The 20,851-nt window shown below is 39.5% G+C and overlaps 1 protein-coding gene across 5 annotated transcripts; it reads left to right on the forward strand.

Moving 5' to 3' along the window:
- Positions 1–476: 476 nt before the first annotated feature.
- Positions 477–18,264, forward strand: golga2 (golgin A2). Of its 5 annotated transcripts, XM_080874159.1 has the most exons (28): positions 477–561; positions 1,764–1,898; positions 3,941–4,009; positions 4,836–4,985; positions 5,317–5,363; positions 5,733–5,796; positions 6,321–6,380; positions 6,954–7,034; positions 7,649–7,687; positions 7,805–7,867; positions 8,215–8,308; positions 8,458–8,564; positions 8,747–8,805; positions 8,971–9,112; positions 9,278–9,367; positions 9,531–9,638; positions 9,816–9,903; positions 10,250–10,392; positions 10,580–10,798; positions 12,072–12,185; positions 12,300–12,524; positions 13,126–13,225; positions 13,574–13,665; positions 13,866–14,088; positions 14,243–14,404; positions 14,492–14,598; positions 14,859–15,051; positions 15,379–18,264. In XM_080874159.1, exons 1-28 carry the CDS (start codon positions 514–516, stop codon positions 15,642–15,644), a joined length of 3,288 nt encoding a protein of 1,095 aa, XP_080730285.1. In that variant the 5' UTR covers positions 477–513; the 3' UTR covers positions 15,645–18,264. The 5 variants fall into 5 exon arrangements, with proteins under 5 accessions (XP_080730285.1, XP_080730287.1, XP_080730288.1 ...); XM_080874161.1 differs by lacking the exon at positions 6,954–7,034; XM_080874162.1 differs by lacking the exon at positions 4,836–4,985.
- The last annotated feature ends 2,587 nt before the right edge of the window (positions 18,265–20,851 follow it).

A 20,851-nucleotide genomic window follows, 5' to 3' on the forward strand; every position in this document is an offset into this window, starting at 1 on the left:
CATATTTTCTTTTATGTAAGGTAGGATCAAGACTTTTTCCACAGTACTACACTTCATTACACCCGTGGTAAATTTACATATAACAAAAAGAAATTGAAAGAAAAAAGTCATTTTTCAAAATATATAATAAGATACGGTACATTTCTCTTTTTGTAATGAATGTAACCTACAAAATAATAGACTATATTTATCTTAATTATAGAGAAACACAAATGTAAAGTAGCAACAACTACAGACAATGAGAGCAGCCGACAACCACATAACAAAAATGTTAATACATGTTGTCGTAAACTCTGTCGAAAATAATACTTTATATATTATATATAACAAAAGAAAAAAAACATGTTTCAGGCTAATTTATGTGAGGTTGTAGGCTCACGGCCATAAGCTGTATGAAGATGTTTTATGATATGATAAGGGCACAGCTTGAGCTCTGCGCCACCTACTGGCTGAGACGCGTATAAGCGCCAAGCTGATGACGTGGATCGCTCAGTTGACCACCAGAGCAGCAGGATGGCCGACCAGAGTAGGCAAATAAAACTCGCTGCAGCTAAGAAAAAGGTAAAGTATTTTACAATCAACGCAGTCACATATCGCGGAAAGTGTAGTTCCCACTTTGTGTACACAAGTCTGTGTTAACTCTGTTTTCTTGTCTTTTCGTTATGTATATTTTTACGGGGCAAGGGTGTTGTCATTACACGTCGCCCGAGTACTGCACTGTCGCTTGTCCGACATCCTCCGCTCCTCTCGCGGCTCTGTTGCGTAGGAGAGACCGATGTTTTATCGGGGCCTCTGGTGATAGCATTAACTTTCCCAGATTATGTAGACTATTTTTAGTTAGTAGAGACACGCATAGTATCCCACGCTGTTTATTTACTCGCAGATTAACTTGCACCACTTGCTTGGCCGCTTTACTTGACTTTCCATCTGACATTTAAATGTAGTTAAAGCCTAACGTGCTAACCCAGGTAAGTTAACGTTAGCAAGCTAGCTAACTAGCTGATGAATATATGGCTACGTGTGAGTCTAAGGAATGTCGCACAGCAGCCAGCCAGCTTTTTATGTTATCTGCAGGATTTAATTTCATAAGAAAATGTCTAACAAACGGTAGTTTTAAAACAAAGCACTCATCGAGCTTGTAAGCTACCCCTGCAGCACAGTTAGCTGGATGGACTGACGGGGGTGTTTTGACAGCTGACACCCCTCTTCCCTGTCCTGCTGTGTGCTTTGGCTTGGTGTCTTTTTCGGCTAGTCAGAAAGATGGCCTTATCAGATTCAAGAAGTCACTCCTCAGCATTTCTTGCTGGCCCACAAGCTTCACGAATAAGTGGCCATGGTGACATGTCATTTTGCTGCTATTTAGCTTTACTGTTAAAAAAAACAACAACCAGCAGTTCCCGTTACACAGCTGTTAGAGCCCGCATAGAGCTTTCTGGCATGCTTTAACCGTCATATGCATATCATACGCAGGTTATCATTGTTTAGCGCAACTTACTAACTTGATCCGTCTGAAGCCGGATCTTTCTGCTAGCTGGTGCATTGTTTTGGAATAGGAGCACTGAATTCGTATTTTATTGCCTCATTCATTCAGCTTGATACGACGCTCAAGGTGTTGAGTGTAATTTGTTTGAATTAATATGTATAGTTGGGGACAGTTGCAGAGTCCTGGTATTATCTGTGTAACACGTGACAAAATAAATATATATTAGTAGACATTGTTCATCTGCACACGTTTATGGGTTTCTTCTCCATTTCCTACTCAGCTGAAGGAATTTCAACAGAAGAGCTCCCCTGCTAGTGTAGGAGGAGAAAAAGGAGGTGGAGCCAAGAAGAAGAGAAAGGTGAAGGGATCCAGCCAACATGATGCACCTTCACCAGACAGAAACTCTCCAGACAATGTAAGGATAACAGTTTGCTTTATTGTTGTTGTTGTCGTCAAATGTCGTACTCTTTTTGTGCTTGATAGATGGTCATATGATGATTAGCTCTTTGAAGCTGCAGGGTGTTGTATTTGTGTGTTTGGCTGAAGAGCATATATTGCTTTTTGCCAATTATCAGATCAGGTGGCTGATTTTCCATCTAGTTGGCATTTGCTTTACTTACACCTGTCAAATACACACACAGGGCCAGCAGAGTAGAACTATTTAGACCCCTTTGCAGCGCTGATGACAGACATGTTTACCTAAGAAGAGTGTTGCACATGAGACAGTGTTTTTTAAGCCCCTGACCACAACTTTGGCTTTTACATATTGCAATATGTAGCATAAGGTAAGAATTTCAAGAACTAATATATAATTTTATGAGAAAGTATAAAGTAGTCCTTGTTCTGCTGCACAGATGAGCAGCATTCCAGCTAGAACCTGGAGCAATCTGAGCATGATGAACTGGCTGACTACTATCACCAGCTGCAGTCCAAGCTGCTGGAGTTGTAGCCAGTTTGGCTAGATAGGCAGCTGAATATATTCTGTTATTTGTCTCAAAACACTTAATATTTCCAATATCTTCAATACCACAATGTATATGCTGATTTTTAATAACTTATCCAAAAAAGTACTGGTGTAGCAACTTGCGTGCATATCAGTAACTCACTGTCCTCTACCCCTGTCAGTTTACACTTTATGTCATCTGCTTGTTTCAGCATTCAGGTTCATCAGATTTTTGTTATAGAACATTTAATGGGAGTAATCATAAAATTACACTGATTAAAAAATGATAGGTTTTCAAGTCTCCTCTCCCGAGAATCCCTCTGTGAATATCAGCCAGTTCTCTACTCTATGCTGCTGCTTTAGGTTTATCCTGTGCTTTAGTAGCACTCTTTATACCTGATAAATAATAATTAATTCCTGATCTTCAAAGCGGTGACTCATTATTCAGCTGTTCATCCATCAGTTCATTTATTTCTTCTGTATATCTGTAGTTGAGCTGAGGTGGCTGCTGGGTATTCAAATTTCCTGTTTCCCTGGGATTTTCTTTTTCTGATTTTCATTACTCACTTGTTTTTCACCGTATTTGTACTTGTTTGAGTAAAAAACATAATTAATGTGCTAACAAGACCATTGCTTTGATATTTGTTCTGGTGATTTTTAAAAAGTACTGGCACAAATTGTGTTCAGCAAGTAACACAATCACATTCTTTGAGCTCACTTGACGGTCTACCAAGTTTTGGATTTTTTTAAGAACATTTTTTTGGTATTTACCGGTAATGTCATTTTGATTATTAATGTGGAACACCATCTTCTGCTGTGGCCTGTTTTCAAAGCTCTCTAATCAAATTAAAAGTACCCATGAGAATATGTGTAGTGCTTTCAGACAGCAGTTGCGCATGTGGCGAGAGTCTGCTCGACGACATTTGACCTGCATTTGGATACATTCGTGAGACAGCTGTCACCCTGCTTCTCGCTATTAGCAGAAACTCCAGTCTGCAGCATGCTTTCATACACTTCGCATATACAACTGAGAGTTGCACTCAATACATCCAGTTGTTACCAGACAAAAGTTGCGTTTTCCTTTTGCTTTTCTATCCTAAAGCATGTTTCCTGTCTTGACTGCCCTCACATGCAACTTTTCCGTCTCTGTTACACCCTCTTTTTTTCACCAGCCAGTCAGCTAAATCTTAAACTTTGAATTTTTAGTGCAGTTATTGCAGTCAGACTATTTTATGCTGCTACTACTACGTTTGAAAAAAAAAATGCTGTGCTTTCCCCAAGCTGTTATTGTAATTGTTATTTAGTTTAAATTACTTTTTTCTCTTGTTAGTTGTTGTGGTTTTTAACAGAATAAAAGAGTCTGTACAAGTCCAGTCTACATTTACTGCCCTCTTGCATACTTCTAGACCTCCTGCTTGTAGAAATGGTTTCCCTGTCCTTGTTTGTTTACCACTCTGTCACTTTCTGAATTTTTCTCTCCCTTTTCCAATCTCTTTCTCCTCCTTTTCCTGTAGTTTGACAGTTTTCTAAAAGCACTTAGTCAAAGCAATGGAATAGTCCTCCCTCATTATGGCAACTGTCAGGTGAGCTTCTGTCCCTGGCTTTTCTTTCTTTGTTTCCTCCTGATTGTTTTTAATCGTTCTCTGCACCCCTCTGTTGTTGATGTTTGGTGTTTAATATTTTACCCTGCTTCTCTATTCTTACCTTCCTTCAACTGCAACGTTTTCTTTATGTCATGTTGAGCTGGAAGCATGAAAAAGAATTGTCTATAAATTCCTGCCTGTTATTGGTTTTAAATATATATCAGTTTATCGCAGCATTATTGGTGATCTTTAAATAATATTGCATTGCTTTGAATAAATAGTTTCCAGATTCTTGCTAGTTGCACGTTTCTGATGTCAATATCCATGTGTCATCTTGGTGTGTGTGTGTGTGTGTGTGTGTGTGTGTGTGTGTGTGTGTGTGTGTGTGTGTGTGTGTGTGTGTGTGTGTGTCTCTTTATGTGGCAGATTATTGCTTGTACTGGATCAAAGCCACTGAAAACTGAAGCTTTATTTTGCCAAAACTGCATATAGCGTTAATATAGACTAGACATGCTGCAGATATTTCAGAGAGTCTACAATGGGTGGGATCAGTGGCAATGGGGCACCAGTACAGGAACTTCATTTTCAGTGAGACACCTTAATTACTGCTAGAAAGGTGTTTCTATTCATTTTTTACAGTCTAATTTCTTCTTATCAGCTTCTGTACTCATCTAGATGTAGAAATGATAAAGTTAACAGTAAAAGTTTGGATAGAACACTAGTCTGGTGATTTTTATGCGTGTGTTGTGGTCTCTTTGCAGCTCAAACTGCTACTTCTCTGTACGTTTAAACCCGTGTGTGCATTTCTGTGTATGTGTCGCCTCAGACCTTCGCTGACGTGGAGGCCGTGAGGTCTTCAGCTCAGCTGCTGGAGGAGTCAAACAGCGAGCCTGATTACATCTCACCTTTGTCTAACCCCGCTAGCGCTAACACTGCTACTAACTCTGAGTCTGTCGATCACAACACTGACCTCCAGGTGTGTCTCTCCTATGTTTCTCTTTCCTTCTCAGTCTTGAAAATTATATTTTGTCCTGTCATTGTTGTACCACACGGCCATAAAACTGCATTGTCATTCTAAGCATCAGTGTGAACAGTTCCTTTTTCATTTGCTGCATTTGTATTAATTTATACATGTTATAATAGGAACAACAGTTTCAGCACAGGCCATTTATGTGACTTTTTTATTATTATTATTTTTTCTATTACACATATTCCTCTCTTTATCAAATGTGCTGACTGTCTCCCTTTTATCTATATTTGTCGCTTATGCTCTCTGTTTTCTGCTTTCAATTTTTGTCTCCCTGCAGGATTACTCTGATACCAACGGCAACGAGAATTCAATGGAGGAAAATAGGTGGGTTCTGTCATAGAATCGTGATTATATATCTATGTATCGGTAATTAAAGAGAAGGGTATTGAAGGGGGACTGTTCTGAACTATGACATGTTTACAGTTTGGAGACAATAGATTATTTTCAAGGGCAGGCACTTGCTGTAACATCCATGTTCTGAAAGCTTGGTATCCCACACATCATTACATAAAATATATGTGTGTTTTGAACTCATGGATTATTATAATATATGTATCTTATAGAATGAATACAGCAAGCAACACTTTTTCCAGTATACCTTTTTTTATGTAGCCGTATGCTAGCTTATAAAGTGAAGTGGTTCATGTAAGCTACTGAGTGTTTGTTGATGTGTGTGTCCATGTCATCCTGCAGGCCGCTGTCTTCCACAGAGAGCCTGCGACAGCTCTCGCAGCAACTGAACGGCCTGGTCTCTGAGGTACGCACACTTCTTTCATACAGAGTTTGGCTTTTAACAATAACACACCACCACTACCACCACCGATGTGGCGTTTTAATCAGGAAGCGTTGCGTCTATTCTGGGTAGGAATGCACTGAAAGCATTTTCAGTTTCGCCAGTCATTCCCAGTGGTCTGAAGCACGCTGACAGCATCAACTGGTGCACTAAAATAGTTTGATAGATCTTCTTTTAACTTTAATTTTGTTAGGTCAAACCACAAACATTGCTTTTTCTCAGGTTTCTAAGACCGTTTCAGGTGAATTCTTGTCATGTTTTTACTAAAGTGCTGTTTCCCATTGTGGTGAAGTAGATGTCCTACTGTGGATGACGAATCAGTTTTTTATCTGCAGTTCATCCACTATATTAAACACGTTTAAAGTTTCTCCTATGAATGGCAACAGAAACGGTGCCACAGATTCCCTGACAATGCTTATTTACCTTAAAACATCTGATATTTTTCTGTGTGGGAAGCACATTAATGTCTGCCTGGATGTCTCTTTTAGTCATCTGCTGCATATGTGAATGGAGATGGCGCACCTCCTCTGAGTGAGCGAGAACTGGAGGTAAGAAGAAGAAACTTTTTTTTTGTTGAGTTTTTGACATTCTAAAGCCTGAATTACAAGTCACTTAACTCATGCAGTAGTATCCAAAAGCCATGCAAGTGGAACAAATGAGTTTCCAAGATTAATGAAGGTATTCTAATATTACTCCCCCCATTGTTTATATAACTGGTAAGTCATCTTTATGGTGAGGAGTATAGTAGAAGTTCAGATATCCAGCAATATTGTTGCAGAGACTTTGTATGAAGGAGCAGGTCTTACAAGTGACACTTTAATAGGTTTGTATGAATGCTCCTCTCCTTCTCAACTGGCTCCATTTATCAGTTTAATAGCCATCACATGTTTTATTTAATTATTTGATCCACTTCTCATTATTAGTAGAACATATGCACTACTTGTCATGGTGCTATTTTTGCCTCCATGTTAATAATTCACATTTAAATTTTCTCCTCCTCCTCCCCCCATGTGTTCTTTGTTTGACTTTTGCCACTGCACTTTATTCCTCTCTTTTGTTTTCTTTTTTTTTTTTTTTTCCTTTTCCCTTTCCTTACCCGGATGCATGCGTGCACGTGATAGAGTCGAAACCAGGAGCTGGCAGCCGCCCTGGAATCCAGCAACCTAACAAACTCTCAGCTCACTACCAAGCTAGACCAGCTGGTAAGAAGCTGTGTGTATGCATAATCATGTGCACATCTTTGTGTGATTGCAGTAACACTCGTCTCCCTCTGCCCCTAATCACTCTTATCAGTGCATGCATTTTAATGCATTCTTCATGTCATCTTGAGTAACCATAACCTTTAAAAAGAATTATGGTTGGCATGGTTTTAGTGGTATTTATTTATTTATTTATTTATTTATTTATTTATTTATTTATTTATTTATTTATTTTTTGTTTTTTTGTTAGCTTAACTAAAATTTCTTCAGAGAATTAACAACGGCAGCATGATTGATCCTTTCTGTGCACCTTGTGACCAGAGCAATCATAACCTGATAGTAGATGCAGGATTGTATGGCATTTTGAGTTTAGCAATATAACCAGAGCTCCAAGCTTTAAAACCACATGAAAGATTAACAAAACATTAATAACAGAATAGGTTTACTATTTTAGTGCTCGGTGCTATTATTGTCCTGTCTGGCATGAACATGAGGTCTGTGCCAGAATTTTGGTTATGTTTTATAGGCTAACACTGTGTAGCACTGCTGTGATGATTAAAAGTGTGTATATACAAGACTTTTCCCCAACTTAAATATATATCCTGTTGGTCTGGCAGACACAGCAATCTCAGGAGCTTACAGATCAGCTACAAAAGGTATTTTTGTTCTCCTCTTTTTACCTTCTATTTGTATCTGTGTAATTCTTTATTTTCTTTGTTATTGTAATGTTTTGCTCTTTGTTATTAATCAACTTTATTTTTTTCTTTCTTCAGGAGCGAAAAGAATTTGAACAGAGATTTTCAAAAGAGCAGGGTGCCATGCGGGAGCAATTACAGGTACATTCACTTACCCAAATGCATAAATTTAATTTGTCCTATGGAGCAACTTTATTTGTCACTTAATAGTGTCGTTGTATTACAGTGTGATGTGGCAGTGCATAATGCCAGAGTGCACTGAGTTGCACTTGTATAAAATGTTATCCAACAACATACACTGCCCTTTTTAACACTTCCTATATTGTTAATTAACTCTAACAAGAATAAATAATCTACTGTGTGTAATTACTCTGAGAAATTAGAATTTTCTGTATGTTTCATTAATCAGGTCTTGTTAGTGAAGTCAGCTGACTTTATCTAGTCTTATATGAAGAATGGTGCTCTTTGTTCGTATGTCCTCTTCCAAGGTTCATATCCAGACCATTGGCATACTAGTAGCTGAGAAATCGGAGCTACAAACAGCACTACAATACACACAACAGGCTGCACGGCAGAAAACAGGTGTGTGTGTGTGTGTGTGTGTGTGTTTGGGGGGAGGGGATTTTATTTTTTTAAATAATAAACTTGGCAATGGTTTATCGCTGCAGCAGTTAACGGTGTGTATGTGTGTGCCTCTTTCTCCTTGTATGTGTGTGTGCATGCATGTTAAGCTGAGGCAGAGGAGCTGAATAACCGTCTGCAATCAACAAAGCAGAGAGTGTCAGAACTTGAAAGAACTCTCTCTTCTGTCTCATTGCAGCAGAAACAGTTTGAAAAGGTAACAGCCAATCCAGCAATCACTTGCATATGAGTAATGCAAATGCAAATAAATGAACTCGTAAGAAGGCAGTGTTACCTAATTTAGCTGATCGCACGTATTGTCTGTGTGGTTGTTTTTAATAGGTTTTTATGATGTTTTTGTCTTGCTGAGTCTTTATTTTTTTTATTTTTTGTCCTCAGCACAACAAAGAGCTTGAAAAGGAAAGAGACAATCTGAGATTGGAGGTGTTTAGACTAAAGTAAGTCATTTTATCCTGACTTGCCTGAGGAGATTTTTTTTTATATGGTCTTTGTATTTTGAATGCTTTGGTTCTTTGTAATGGAAGAGTTGGCTTGAACAGGTTTCCCAAGTCTTGTCTGGATATGGCGAGTTTAAAATAAACACTGAATTTGTTTGTTCACAGCAATTTGAGTGAGGAGTCGAAGCAGCAGAGCTCGGAGCTGTCAGAGCAGATAAAACTGAGTACACAAGAAAATGCCGCAATGAAGTTGGAGGTAGAAGATCTTCGCAAGAGGCTCGAGATAACTGACCTCATGTTACAGCAGGTCTGTTGAATTCCAGGAAAACACAGTTCATTCACGTATGAATTCATCTTTCTCCTACCACATGCTGGAAGTAGTGGAACAACTCCAGAGTCAATGTCTAGGAGGCCAGTGTTTGAATATTGTATGGCCGACAGTAATTCTAGTTTTCCTACTAATTTCTTCCAGTGCTCAAGTCAGTCAGATCCTACCAGTGCCAGCCAGCAGGTTCAGTTACTGCTGGAAGAGAAGCAGCAGCTGGAGGCGCACAATCACCAGGTTTACATGGACCTTTGTCTTATCATTGGCTTCTGTGTTTGACTGCTGTCTGTGTTAATATTCAATATATTTTGTACCTATTCCATTACTGATTAAGCAATATAGAAAAGTTAAAAAAGAAGACTTAATTATTATTATTTTATTTACATTTGTGATGATGTAGCTTATGGAGTCCATTGCGCAGCTGAAGACAGAGAGGGATTGTTATGCAGTGCAGATCCAGGAAGAAGGTCGTGTGTGGAAGGACAAAACTGAACAACTGCTAACACAGGTACAGTAACATCAGCATGGCTTATGGTTTCACTATAGCTTTGAATAAAGAGCGAAAATGGTAGTGCTGCTTCTTTTGTGTGGGTTTTTTGTTTGTTTATTTTTTTGTATTTAAGCCTAGTGTGTGTGTGTGTGTGTGTGTGTGTGTGTGTGTGTGTGTGTGTGTGTGTGTGTCAAGGTTTCTCTGGTGGCAGAAGAGAGGGATAGAAACATCAACCAGGTGCAAGAACTGGAGGCCAGCATTGCAGAGTTAAGAAATGCTGCAGGTGAGTAGTGCACACAACCCTCATCTAGTGCCTCTTCCTTTTCCTCATTAGTTTTCATGTCTTCTTAATGTGGCAAAGATCAAGAAACACAAAAGTCAGAAGGAGAGCAGATGGGGCTGCAGTAAGTGATCTGCAGTTTCGGGATTAACATTAGCCCCATTGTGTGTTTATTGTCAGGTCTTCCTGCTTATAACCTTGTAAAATATTATTTTAATGTTTAGTTTAGCATATATGTTAAAAACATATCAAATATAGCATTCAAAATACTGGCCATATGTGACACAGCTGCAGTATTTGTGTTTAGTAGAATTAGAAATCTTGATAATTGGTGTTTTTTCTCTTCTAGCGTTATTATCCCAGGAGAGAGAAGCTCAGCATGGCACAGAGCATCAGTCCTCAGGACCATCAGAAAATGAAGTGGCTTTGCAGGAGGCCCTTAATGCCCTACAACAAGAGAAAGATGCCATTACGTCACAGTATCAGGCACAGGTGTGCTTCACATTGTTTTCTCCAAACCCATTTTAATGGGTTAATGTGACTCATATATAGTTTCATATACACTTAAAAGGAGCACATATTGATTTTTCCCTTTCTGGATGTTTCAAAGAGAGTTGGTGCTTTCATTGCACCTCTTACATTTGAAGTGTGTTAATCATCCTCTGTAATACTCCCACAGCTGAGGGACAACGAGCAGCTGAGCCGTATGTGTGCAGAGCAGGAGTCGCGTCTGGGGGAGCTGGAGCGTCAGGTGGAGAGCCAAACCCAGGAGGCTGAGGACCGCCGACGCATGCTAGAGGATGTTCAGTCAGACAAGGCCACTATTAGCCGTGCTCTCACCCAGAACCGAACACTGAAGGACCAGCTGGCTGAGCTACAGAACGGTTTTGTCAAACTGGTGAGGCTGAAAATCTTACTATCTGTTTATTTTTAGAGGACACCCTTAGTTACCACTATAACTGCCTTATTTTTGCACCACAGTGCTCAGAATTCTACTTTTTCTGCTGGTCTTTAATTTCATAATTTCCTTTTTTCTCTTTGAATTTATGCTCTCATAATCTGTTTTGGGTTGTTTTTTTTTTGTTTGTTTGTTTGTTTGAAACCAGTGTTGGTCAAGTTACTTGAAAAAAGTAATCAGTAACTTTACTGATTACTTATTTTCAAAAGTAATTAATTACATAGTTACTTAGTTACTTTTTAAAAACACGATTTACAACCTGAATAGGTGATAAAGTGATAGATCTTTCAGCCCAATTCTACTTTTTCTACATAATCCATCATACAAAATGTAATCAAATGGAAAACTCTCTTTTTTTAACTTGTTTTATCAGTTTTAATCTTTTAACTTTATGCATCAAGCAAAACATTTAATTATATGCAACATTCTCTGACTTGAATAAATTAGTTTAAGATTTAAACCTATTTTCTGCACATTCCAGCACATAAAATAAAATATTTTTTGTGTTTACACTCACTCTTTCAAATAGATGCAAGTAAAACACAGCAGAAAATAAATAAAGTCAAAGACTCAGCGGTCCTGTTGCTCTATTTTCACCTGTAAAGCAGGAGTGGGGTAGGCGGAGGTTTACGCTGGTGCAGGTGTGCTGCGGTCAGTTGAAGAATCTGCGAGTTTCTCTGTGAATTTCCCATTACGTCGTTGGGCACTCAGTGCTTGCTTGGAAGTTTAGGGGTTTTTTCGCTGTAAAAAGAAGTTTTCTTCCCACGCACGATGGACGCTAATGTTTTTGTCACTTTTTATGGAATCAAACTCAAAGTAAGGTCAGTACTTCCACGCTTTAAACGCTGCACGCTCATACTCTCTCCCGCACTCGATATGTGATCCATTGTTGATCTGCACACAGCTGTTGTCACTAACGGCGCACTCGCTTACGTCACTGTCATGAGACATTCTCGCAAAAAATCACGGTTTTAGTAACGCAGTAACGCAGCGTTCCTGCGGGAAAGTAACGGTAATCTAATTACCGTTTTTGCAATAGTAATCCCTTACTTTACTCGTTACTTGAAAAAGTAATCAGATTACAGTAACGCGTTACTGCCCATCTCTGTTTGAAACAGAGCTGTGTTTTGTTAGTAAGTATCTGATTGACCTCAGTGGTGCTTGACACGTCTGTCTTTAAACCGAAATTCCTGTTACTCCTTCAATCTAACAGACGAATGAGAACATGGAGTTGACTACAGCCATCCAATCAGAACAACATGTGAAAAAGGAGCTTGCACGCAGAATGGGTGAATTGCAAGAGGAGTTGCACAACGTCAAGGAGCAGGTGAGGTCACACACAGCACTCCCCTAAAGCAAACACAGATGAAAAGTCAGCTGAATATGCACTCACTTGCTGTTTGTCTTCATGCTTTGTCCTCTTCTATTTTCTTGCCTCCAGCTTGAGCTGAAATGTACAGAAGCTCAGGGTCTGATGGAGCAGAGGGATCAGGTAGCGGCACATCTCCAGCAGTACTGTGCTGGCTACCAGGCCCTGGTCTCAGAGAGGGAACAACTTCACCAACAGTATCTGCAGCAGAGTCAGCTAATGGACCGACTACAGCACGATGAAAGCAATGGCCGTGCACAGCTGGAGATGAGTCACAGTCAGCTTAAACAAGCCCATGTATGTATATAAGACCTTTTTAATATATACATCTGTGACCAGTCTGTGTAGATGGTGTTGTGATTCTAGAATTCAGTACAATAATACATTGCAATATAGAGCATAAAGTATGTTCATATTCATCCTGTCAGCTGAACTGCTGTGGTAAATCTGTCAGGCCTGATAGTTCTGAGGGGGATTAGTGCAGCTTTGAGCTGTACTAATGATTATTGGGACACTTTGCAGCAGTTCGCTTGGCCATCGTGTTTAATGCTTCAGGGTGTTGCTCCTTCTCGGGTTTCCTAACTTAATGGATTCAGCACTTAAGTTAGGCCCATTCTGTTGCCTCTGTACATGCCATTAGAGAGAAGGTGGAGTGGAAAGGCAGAGCTGGTATTAGTGTTTTTATACTGCAGAAAATACGTTTTGAAATGATTTCAGATTAAGGTATTTTTATGCATAGAAAAATTTATAATTTTGACATGACTGTTTTAATATGATCTAATCTATACTGGCCGTCTTCAAGGAAAACTGCAGTCTGTTTTTATTATTTATTTATGTTTTTCCTTAACACTCTCAAAAACACACTCTAATTGTTTTTCGTTACTGCCTCTTCCTGCAGGAGCATCTGGAACAATTAGTCAGAGACAATGAGCAGCTGAAAGCTGAGGTGAAAGAGCTGCTCAACAGCTCTGCTCTTATGACATCACCCAGAGACCAAGGTAATCTCTCTGTTACTGACATGTTTGCACTTTCTGCCTTGTTTTCCTTTGGTGAGAGATTTCCTGCAATTTAAAAATAATTATCTCTAAAGTTATAATAGTATAGTGGCTTTATCCTGTCTCTTTTTAAATAACAGTGTCACAATTTCTTAATTTGAAGCAGATAATATGTTGTTACAGCAGAAACTGCAGATTAAGGCTAATCTGTTCAAAATGAAGAAGTGCAGTTTTTTTTTGTGTACTAGCAACAAAAATGGAAAGCATTAAGTGCTGCTGCACCATGTGTTTCATTAGTGTGATAGGTTTTTAAGGAATTAAAAAACAGTTGTACATGTCATATCATTTTAGGAGATGGAGTGGAAAGCCAGTCCCTGCAAGAAAGTCCAACAAAGTCTTCCCCCATAGTTATTCCAGAGGATTTTGAGAGCCAGAAAGAGATGGTAAAGAGATGTTTCCAGCTCATGCAAATGTTCTGTTTTTCTTTCGTTCACAGTCTTTTTATTTTTTTAATATCACATCTTAGTCTAAAGTTCATATTTTTATGTCCAGTGCCATTCTATGGTGAATTATATGGTTTAATTTTATGGCATGAAACAAAAGTATGACCTTACCCTCATTTCTATTTCGTGTTGCCTTGCAGGAGGATTTTATTCGTGGAGCTCTGGCTCAACTGGAGGCAGAGAGGGACGAGGCCAGAAGGCAACTGGAGGAGGAGCGCAGGCTTCACATAGCAGCCCGGCACCAGGCCAGCGTCACCCTAAGTCTGGAGCAGCAGCGCCACAGCCAAACACCTGTTAATGACCACGAGCACGGTCACAGTCACGGTCAACACAGTCACTGTGAACACAGCCATGAGCATTCAGGTCAGAAGCATTTGTGTTTGTGCAATTTTGCAGATCTTTCTACAACTAAAAGACTTAAATTCTCTGGAGAGTAACAAGTGTGTGTGCCAGTTTACTCTTTTACTCTCGTGCCATGTAAACAGTTTTCCCCCCCTTTCCGTTATTGCTTGAACAGAAGGAGGAGTGCCGGTGGAAGTTCATCAGGCCCTGCAAGCTGCAATGGAGAAGCTGCAGCAGCGTTTCACATCCCTAATGCAAGAGAAAGCAGACCTGAAGGAGAGGGTGGAGGAACTGGAGCACCGCTGCATCCAGCTGTCTGGAGAGACTGACACTATAGGTGAGTGTTTTATAGGTTGTTCTTAGTCCTGTTTCATATGTAATCATTTGTTCCTCATATTCATTTCTGTTATGTATATTTTTGCAGGCGAGTATATTGCTCTGTACCAGAGTCAGCGGGCTATTATGAAACAGAAGCATCAAGAGAAAGAGCAATACATCAGCATGCTGGCCCAAGACAAAGAGGAGATGAAGGTACTGATGTCTTTTAATGCAGAAGGAATGTCACAGTAATATCTTTTATGCAATATTAATGAAAACAAAAGACATGACATGACAAAATATGCAGGTGCCTAAGATTTTGAAGATTGTTTGCACAGACAAAAGTCTTTCTTCCTAAGAACACTTTTCTCTCTCACATCTTAAAGTTTTACCTGGTCATCGCTAAAAAAGTGTGCCATACTTAACATGATTGTTGTCCTTTGTGTCCACTATTTATCCCTTCTGCCCAATAGGCAAAGCTGGCTGAGCTGCAGGATCTTGTGATGAGGCTGGTAGCTGAGAGGAATGACTGGTACAACCGCTACACTGGAGCTGTAGCCGGCATGGGCACAGTAAACCCTGACCTGCTTCCTGTTGGACAGGAACACACTCACCCAGACCACCAAGCACACACGCACACAGAGCTTGATGCGGCCACTGGAGCAGGTAAGCAAAACCAGTTATGCTAATCATGATTGTTTTACAGCAGGTGGATTTTAAAGACCAAATATAAACATACCCACACTTCCACACAACCCCACAGGTAGGTGAGTTTGATCCTGTCTATTTTGTTGGGATATTTGTGTGTACAGTGAAGCTTATTTTAAACTCATAGTCCTGGAAGACTTTATCCACTGATGTGTGAGTCTGAAAGGCAGAAAGAGTGGTCCTTTAGCGCTTCAACTGTTCTGCCTCTTTTTTCAAAATAGATTTTAATTCATATTTCCAATAACATCACTGTTCTGTACCTTTTTTTTTTCTCTGCTGCATAAGCTATGGAGGACATCCCTCTGTCAGAACCTGCCGCCGGTCTAGAAGCTTCCTCATCCCAGATGCTGTTGACTGGATCTGGCCAGACTGACTCCAAGCCCCTGGTGCCTAAAGAGGACGCCACAGCCCAGCAAATCATGCAGCTGCTTCAGGAGATCCAGAACCCTCAAGGAGCTCAAAGATCACCCCCTTTTCTGGGAGAAAACCCCTGCATCCCCTTCTTTTACCGGCCTGACGAACAGGACGAAGTAAAGATCCTGGTGGTGTGAGATGTGGGTGTGACTGCTTAGGTGTGTGTATGTGTGTGTGTGTGTGTGTGTGTAAACATGAGAAATGTTGGACTTGTGTTGAAGTGTGGGAAATATTAAATCCTACAGTTTACCACGTCTGTAGCTTACTGATGATCTTCTCAAACACTTCATAATATTGGAAACCTTACGTGACTGGTCGAAGATGCACGAATGTCGTTGACCCAGTTACATTAAAACACCCGCCCCCGTTCCGCGTGTCAGCACTACTGTGTGTGAGGCTTAATTGAGAGGATTTTGTATTTGCTGTTTGTTTTTATGTTCTTGTTTGTCCCTGATGCTTTTCCCAGCGAGGAAGTGGTCAGTATTCCTAAATGCAATCTGATTTTTTTTTCCACCTCAGTTTTGAATTCCCATCTCACACATATGTGCAATAAATGGGGCCGTATATCCTGTCCCCTCACTGATAGAGTGCTGAAAGAGCTGTCAAGTATTAACAGCCTGTTTGTGTGCAACTTTATTCAAGTGCAAATGTCAGTTTAAATCCACTGTACACATGCCAAAAAACAAAACAAAAAGAGAGAGAGAGAGCATCACATGTGAATGTAATAACCTCAATATTAACCTGTATGTGTGTTTAATGTGAAGTGAGGAGAGGAGATGCAGAAAGAGCATATCAGGTTGGGTAACTAATGAGTGTGGAGTGAGATGTAAGGTGAAGTTAAGTGAGTGAAAGGGGTTTAGTGCACATAAAAGCTTTTAAACTGTAGGCGGTGTTCAGTTTTGAAGTCAAGAGCTCGCTACGTTACATAATTCAGGAAGATGGATGTTGCTGATTGGTACTGTTCTTTTTTCCTCCAGACACTGAAAATAAGTCATGTTTGTACATTGTAAAATGTTAGTATTTGTGATTTTTTTTTTTCTTTTTCTGTTTTGTCCTGTTAGACTGAAAAGGCATCACCTTTATAGGGTATAGGGCATAGATGGAGCTTAGAGACCCATGAAGTTAAGCAGTTACTCAGTTATAAAGGCAGTGAAGTCATCTTCTCCTAACAGTCGTGTGGATAAAGTAAATGTAAACATAAATATTAGTGGTTGGGGTGCTGTGCTGCTGCTGACTGCTTTTCACATTATTTCATCTTTGCAGTTATTGCAATTTTTGGGGAAGTTGCTTATAGTTTAATGTCTATACCTGCAGCTACACATCATCTTTTTTCCTCAAATCAGGTAATCTGGTGCTCTGGGGTATTTGGCTGACCTCATCACAGACTCGGTCACTCGTCTCATTTCATCTTATCCCTAACCACGCCTTTGCTGTCTCGGGGTCTTTAAGTTTCCAAACAAATCGACACTAAAAACACGAGCCTGTTCTTCTCTGTTACATTTACGTGTAGTTCTACATATCAATGACGAATTGATGCACATCTTTAACAACTGGACTGTGTGAGCATGCGTATGTGGAGGCTGTACGTGTGAAATCCAAACTGTTTTCCTCCTCAGCCAAAATTGCGTCCGTTGTGCTTTGTTTGGTTTGTTTTGGGGTTTTTTGGGGGTTTTTTTGTGGGGGTTGTTTTCTTTTTGATTGGGTTTTTCTTTTTTTCTTTTTTTTTTTTTTTGTAGAGTTCTATCAGATTATATAAGTATGATTGCACTAAAACTGTACATAGCTTCTCGTTTATCCCACCTCTGCTCCGGCTGCTGGTGGGACAGATGTGTTTCTAACATGGCTTCTTTGAAGAGAGAGGATCCTATGAAGCTTCATGCCGCACGCTGAGGATTCTGCTAAATTGAGTGTTGATGGAGGTGTGATGAGACACAGTCTAGCCAGATTAAACGAATGAGATAGTAAATTATTTCTACAGGTAAGGGACCATCTAGATTTTGAGAAAAGAAATTCCTCTTTTTAAAAATTAGGAATAAAGTAGGACTGATTTGTTATAGCTGGTAGTTGTATTGGCTACAAAACACTTGAATAAATCTCCTTTGGGCATTAAAAGTCAAGACATTGGGGAAAACTCCCAACATCAGGGCTGAAATTCAAGTTTCTCTGTCTAGCTTTAAGAGAGATTGGAGACTATATTGATTGAATTGTGAAATTGCATCCCTTTATAATTAATCATTCAAATTACCACAGCTGATTTTTTTTTTTTTCCCCTTTCTTTCACTTAGACTAAATTTAGGCAACTTCTGTTTTTTGTGTGTCCTTTTTTACTTTTAATGCGCAAGATAAGGGGTCACTGCAAGGTCATATCCAAAAAATGAATTCATTGAGACTACTTTTGCAAAAGTTTTTACACATACATGTTTGTCTCTGAATTTTGAGATCTTCTTTCTTGTGCTTTAAAGGGCATGTTCATTAAATTATTAGTCGCGCACTTGATTTATTGGGCAAATTTATTGGGTAGAAAGCAGTTTGGTATTTTAGGTATATTATACAACGTCAGATGGGACTGTGTCGTAGTTGTATGTACTCAGTGTTGGTTTCTTTACAGAGAAAGTAAACAGCACCTTCCCTAAACCTCTGCACTTTGCCATAAAAAGATGCTTTTGAATAAAATGACTCCCTCATTCTTCCCTGCTTCTTAGCAATCAGTCCCTTTTTTTTTTTTTTTTTTTTGCTTTTAGCAAAGGGTAAGACCAAGAGATAAATCTACATCAGGTGTTTGGGGACTTTCTGGGGCTTGTAAAATAATAACAGCTGTGTGGATTTCTGAGGTTTTCTAATTCCCTTTCAAATGCGTCATTGAAACATGGCAATGAGGAAGTATTTCTTGTCTCTACTGTTTAAGAGGTGGTGTATATACTGTACCTGTGTAACATATTGTATATTCATTATGCCTGGTGTATGGGGGGGAAGCTGCTCTGCAGTATTTACTGGCAGCTTGTATTGTATGCGTGCTAGTCCAGAGTCGGGGGTTTGGGGGTCACTGACTGGCTGTGATTCAGTACAAAGATTGACAAAGAGAAAATATTTTATTTATTTGAAAAATAAGTTAGCATCTCAACTAATCAGTTTTAATGTAAATTCAAAGTGACCATAGGATGAAAATGAAGGCTCGTTGAGAGAACTGATTTGTATGAGTGCTGCTTCTGACAGAATCCTTCTGATTTTTTTTTCCCTTGAGTAATATTTCTCCCCTTCTCCTGAATAAAGCTGATTGAAAAACGGTTTGTCTTGATTTCTTTCTTTTTTTTATTATTATTAAAGAAAACTCAACTTACAGAAACTACAACCTGCTGCCATCATAATAGGATAAGTATCATCATCACTAATAACAGCTACTGTTTCTCTGTGCTTTTATGATTCTGTTGAGCCTTCATCCACAATGCCAGGACCCTATCGGTGAAACCGCTAAATTGGCTTCTTATGGAAGTTTGTTTCTGCCACTGGAAAAAATGTCATATTTTGAAATTTCGACAGCATGAAAATCGATGTCAGACAAAGTTAATTGAATGTACTCGAGGCCGACACGTACATCTAGAAGCGTATATGATATCTCTAACCTATAATAAATGCTTTTAGTAATGAAGTAATGATTAATACGTGAATGTCTGCAGCCTGACTCAGTCTTAATGGATGTCTGAGCCTGGCTGGTGGAGGGTTCAGCTTCTATGGAAAGACTGCTGTTTAGATTAACAGAGCTACAGTAGGGTGGGAACTAAACACATGACTTTACACTTCATAAAAATATTCTCATTTGGATTCTTTCGATCTCTAAAAGGTTAGAAACGAAGAAGGAACTAATCTTATGTGAGGTCCTACATGGATTGTGTCTGGATGGAGGCTGCAGGCTGCACTATAGTGACGCCTGGTGGTGGTGCTTGAATTGGACATATAGACATACAATTAATAACATGCACTGAAAACAGCAGTCGCGACGGGTTGGGGAATATCCCCTGAGCAACTCTTGCTCATGTCTCCTTCCTCTGCTTCTTTTACTACAGTAGATGCTTGACTTCTGAGCATTCATTTATGAAATGTTGATCTGGTTTAACCAAAATAATAAACAACAACGAATGCACATCTTACTGGTGTTTTTCATCTAAAATATCATTTCACATGAAACTCACACTGATGTCATCAAGCTCATCCTGCGCTTTACAAAGAATCTGTCCCTCACTCGCTTTTATCTCCTCTCTTTCCCCTGATCTCCTGATGGGACAACGATCAGAGCAGATGGTTGTCCCTCCCTGCTGGAGGTTTCTTCCTGTCAAAAGGGAGTTCTTTCTTCCCGCTGTTGCCAAGTTCTCACTCATCAGGGACGATCTGATTCTCTCTACTACATAGGGCTATTATATAAAGCATCTTATAAGAACTGTGGCTGTGAACTGGCATTATACACATCCATCTGCTGGATCCTATCCTAGTTGATTTTATCGTTTCTTGAAATAAACACATTCTATAAAATAAATAAATAAATGCAAACTGATCAAAAGAATGTGATGATTTCAAACGGGTAAAAAGACCCAAATGCAGACTTCAGAATTGAAAGACATTTTATTAACCAGCCTTACAGTTTTGTACCAATTTAACTGCAAGGCTGGAGGAGTGGGTAGGCAGGTTACAAAGTTAAAAGTCCAAATCCCATTTGGTCCAAAAGAAGGAGTTCCAGACAGGTTACAGGCATCAAAATAGCACAACAAGAAATTTTCCTATTAAACTAAATAAACTTCTTAAACCTTAAACAAGGCTGTAAGGAGGCTGAATGGTGGTCTTTTTATTTGCTTCCACAGTTAGTGGTATCCCAGAGCCTCCTTTTCTTTTAGATGAATAAGGAAAATCCTTGAGAGTGAAGATGAGTATGAGAGACACACAAAGAAACTGAACCCTAATTTAAGGAGTAGAATGTCTTTAAGTACTGTGCTAGACGAGAAGGTGAAGACAAGTCCATGCAGCCCATGACCCATGATGGGAGGAACACCAGGCTGCAGACTGATGACAGAAGAGCATGACGGGTCCTTCACACATACCTCTATGTTTCTGTGTCACAGCAGGCTTTGATCAGGCCATTGCCCCTCAGTCTCCAGAGTTTGCGTCCTCCATATGCCTCTGGTTTGACCACATCTTCAGCATCCCTCTGTACGCAACCTTCACGCCCCCTTTAAATGGACTATATTTTATACGGCATCACTTGAAGCAGGAACCTTTCCACTTAACTGCAACCTATTTGTGAAAGCCCATATGTGACGATTGGTTTATGTGTGTGTGTTTTTATTTTATTTAAAGT

This window comes from Rhamphochromis sp. 'chilingali' (genome assembly GCF_963969265.1).
Source record: "Rhamphochromis sp. 'chilingali' genome assembly, chromosome: 2".
NCBI classification, from domain to species: domain Eukaryota; kingdom Metazoa; phylum Chordata; class Actinopteri; order Cichliformes; family Cichlidae; genus Rhamphochromis; species Rhamphochromis sp. 'chilingali'.

Coding starts and splice junctions, on each gene's coding strand:
- golga2 (XM_080874159.1), top strand. CDS start 514: ATGGCCGACCAGAGTAGGCAAATAAAACTCGCTGCAGCTAAGAAAAAG. Junction 8,309..8,457: donor GGCTGCACGGCAGAAAACAG/GTGTGTGTGTGT, acceptor ATGCATGTTAAG/CTGAGGCAGAGGAGCTGAAT. Junction 8,565..8,746: donor AGCAGAAACAGTTTGAAAAG/GTAACAGCCAAT, acceptor TTTTGTCCTCAG/CACAACAAAGAGCTTGAAAA.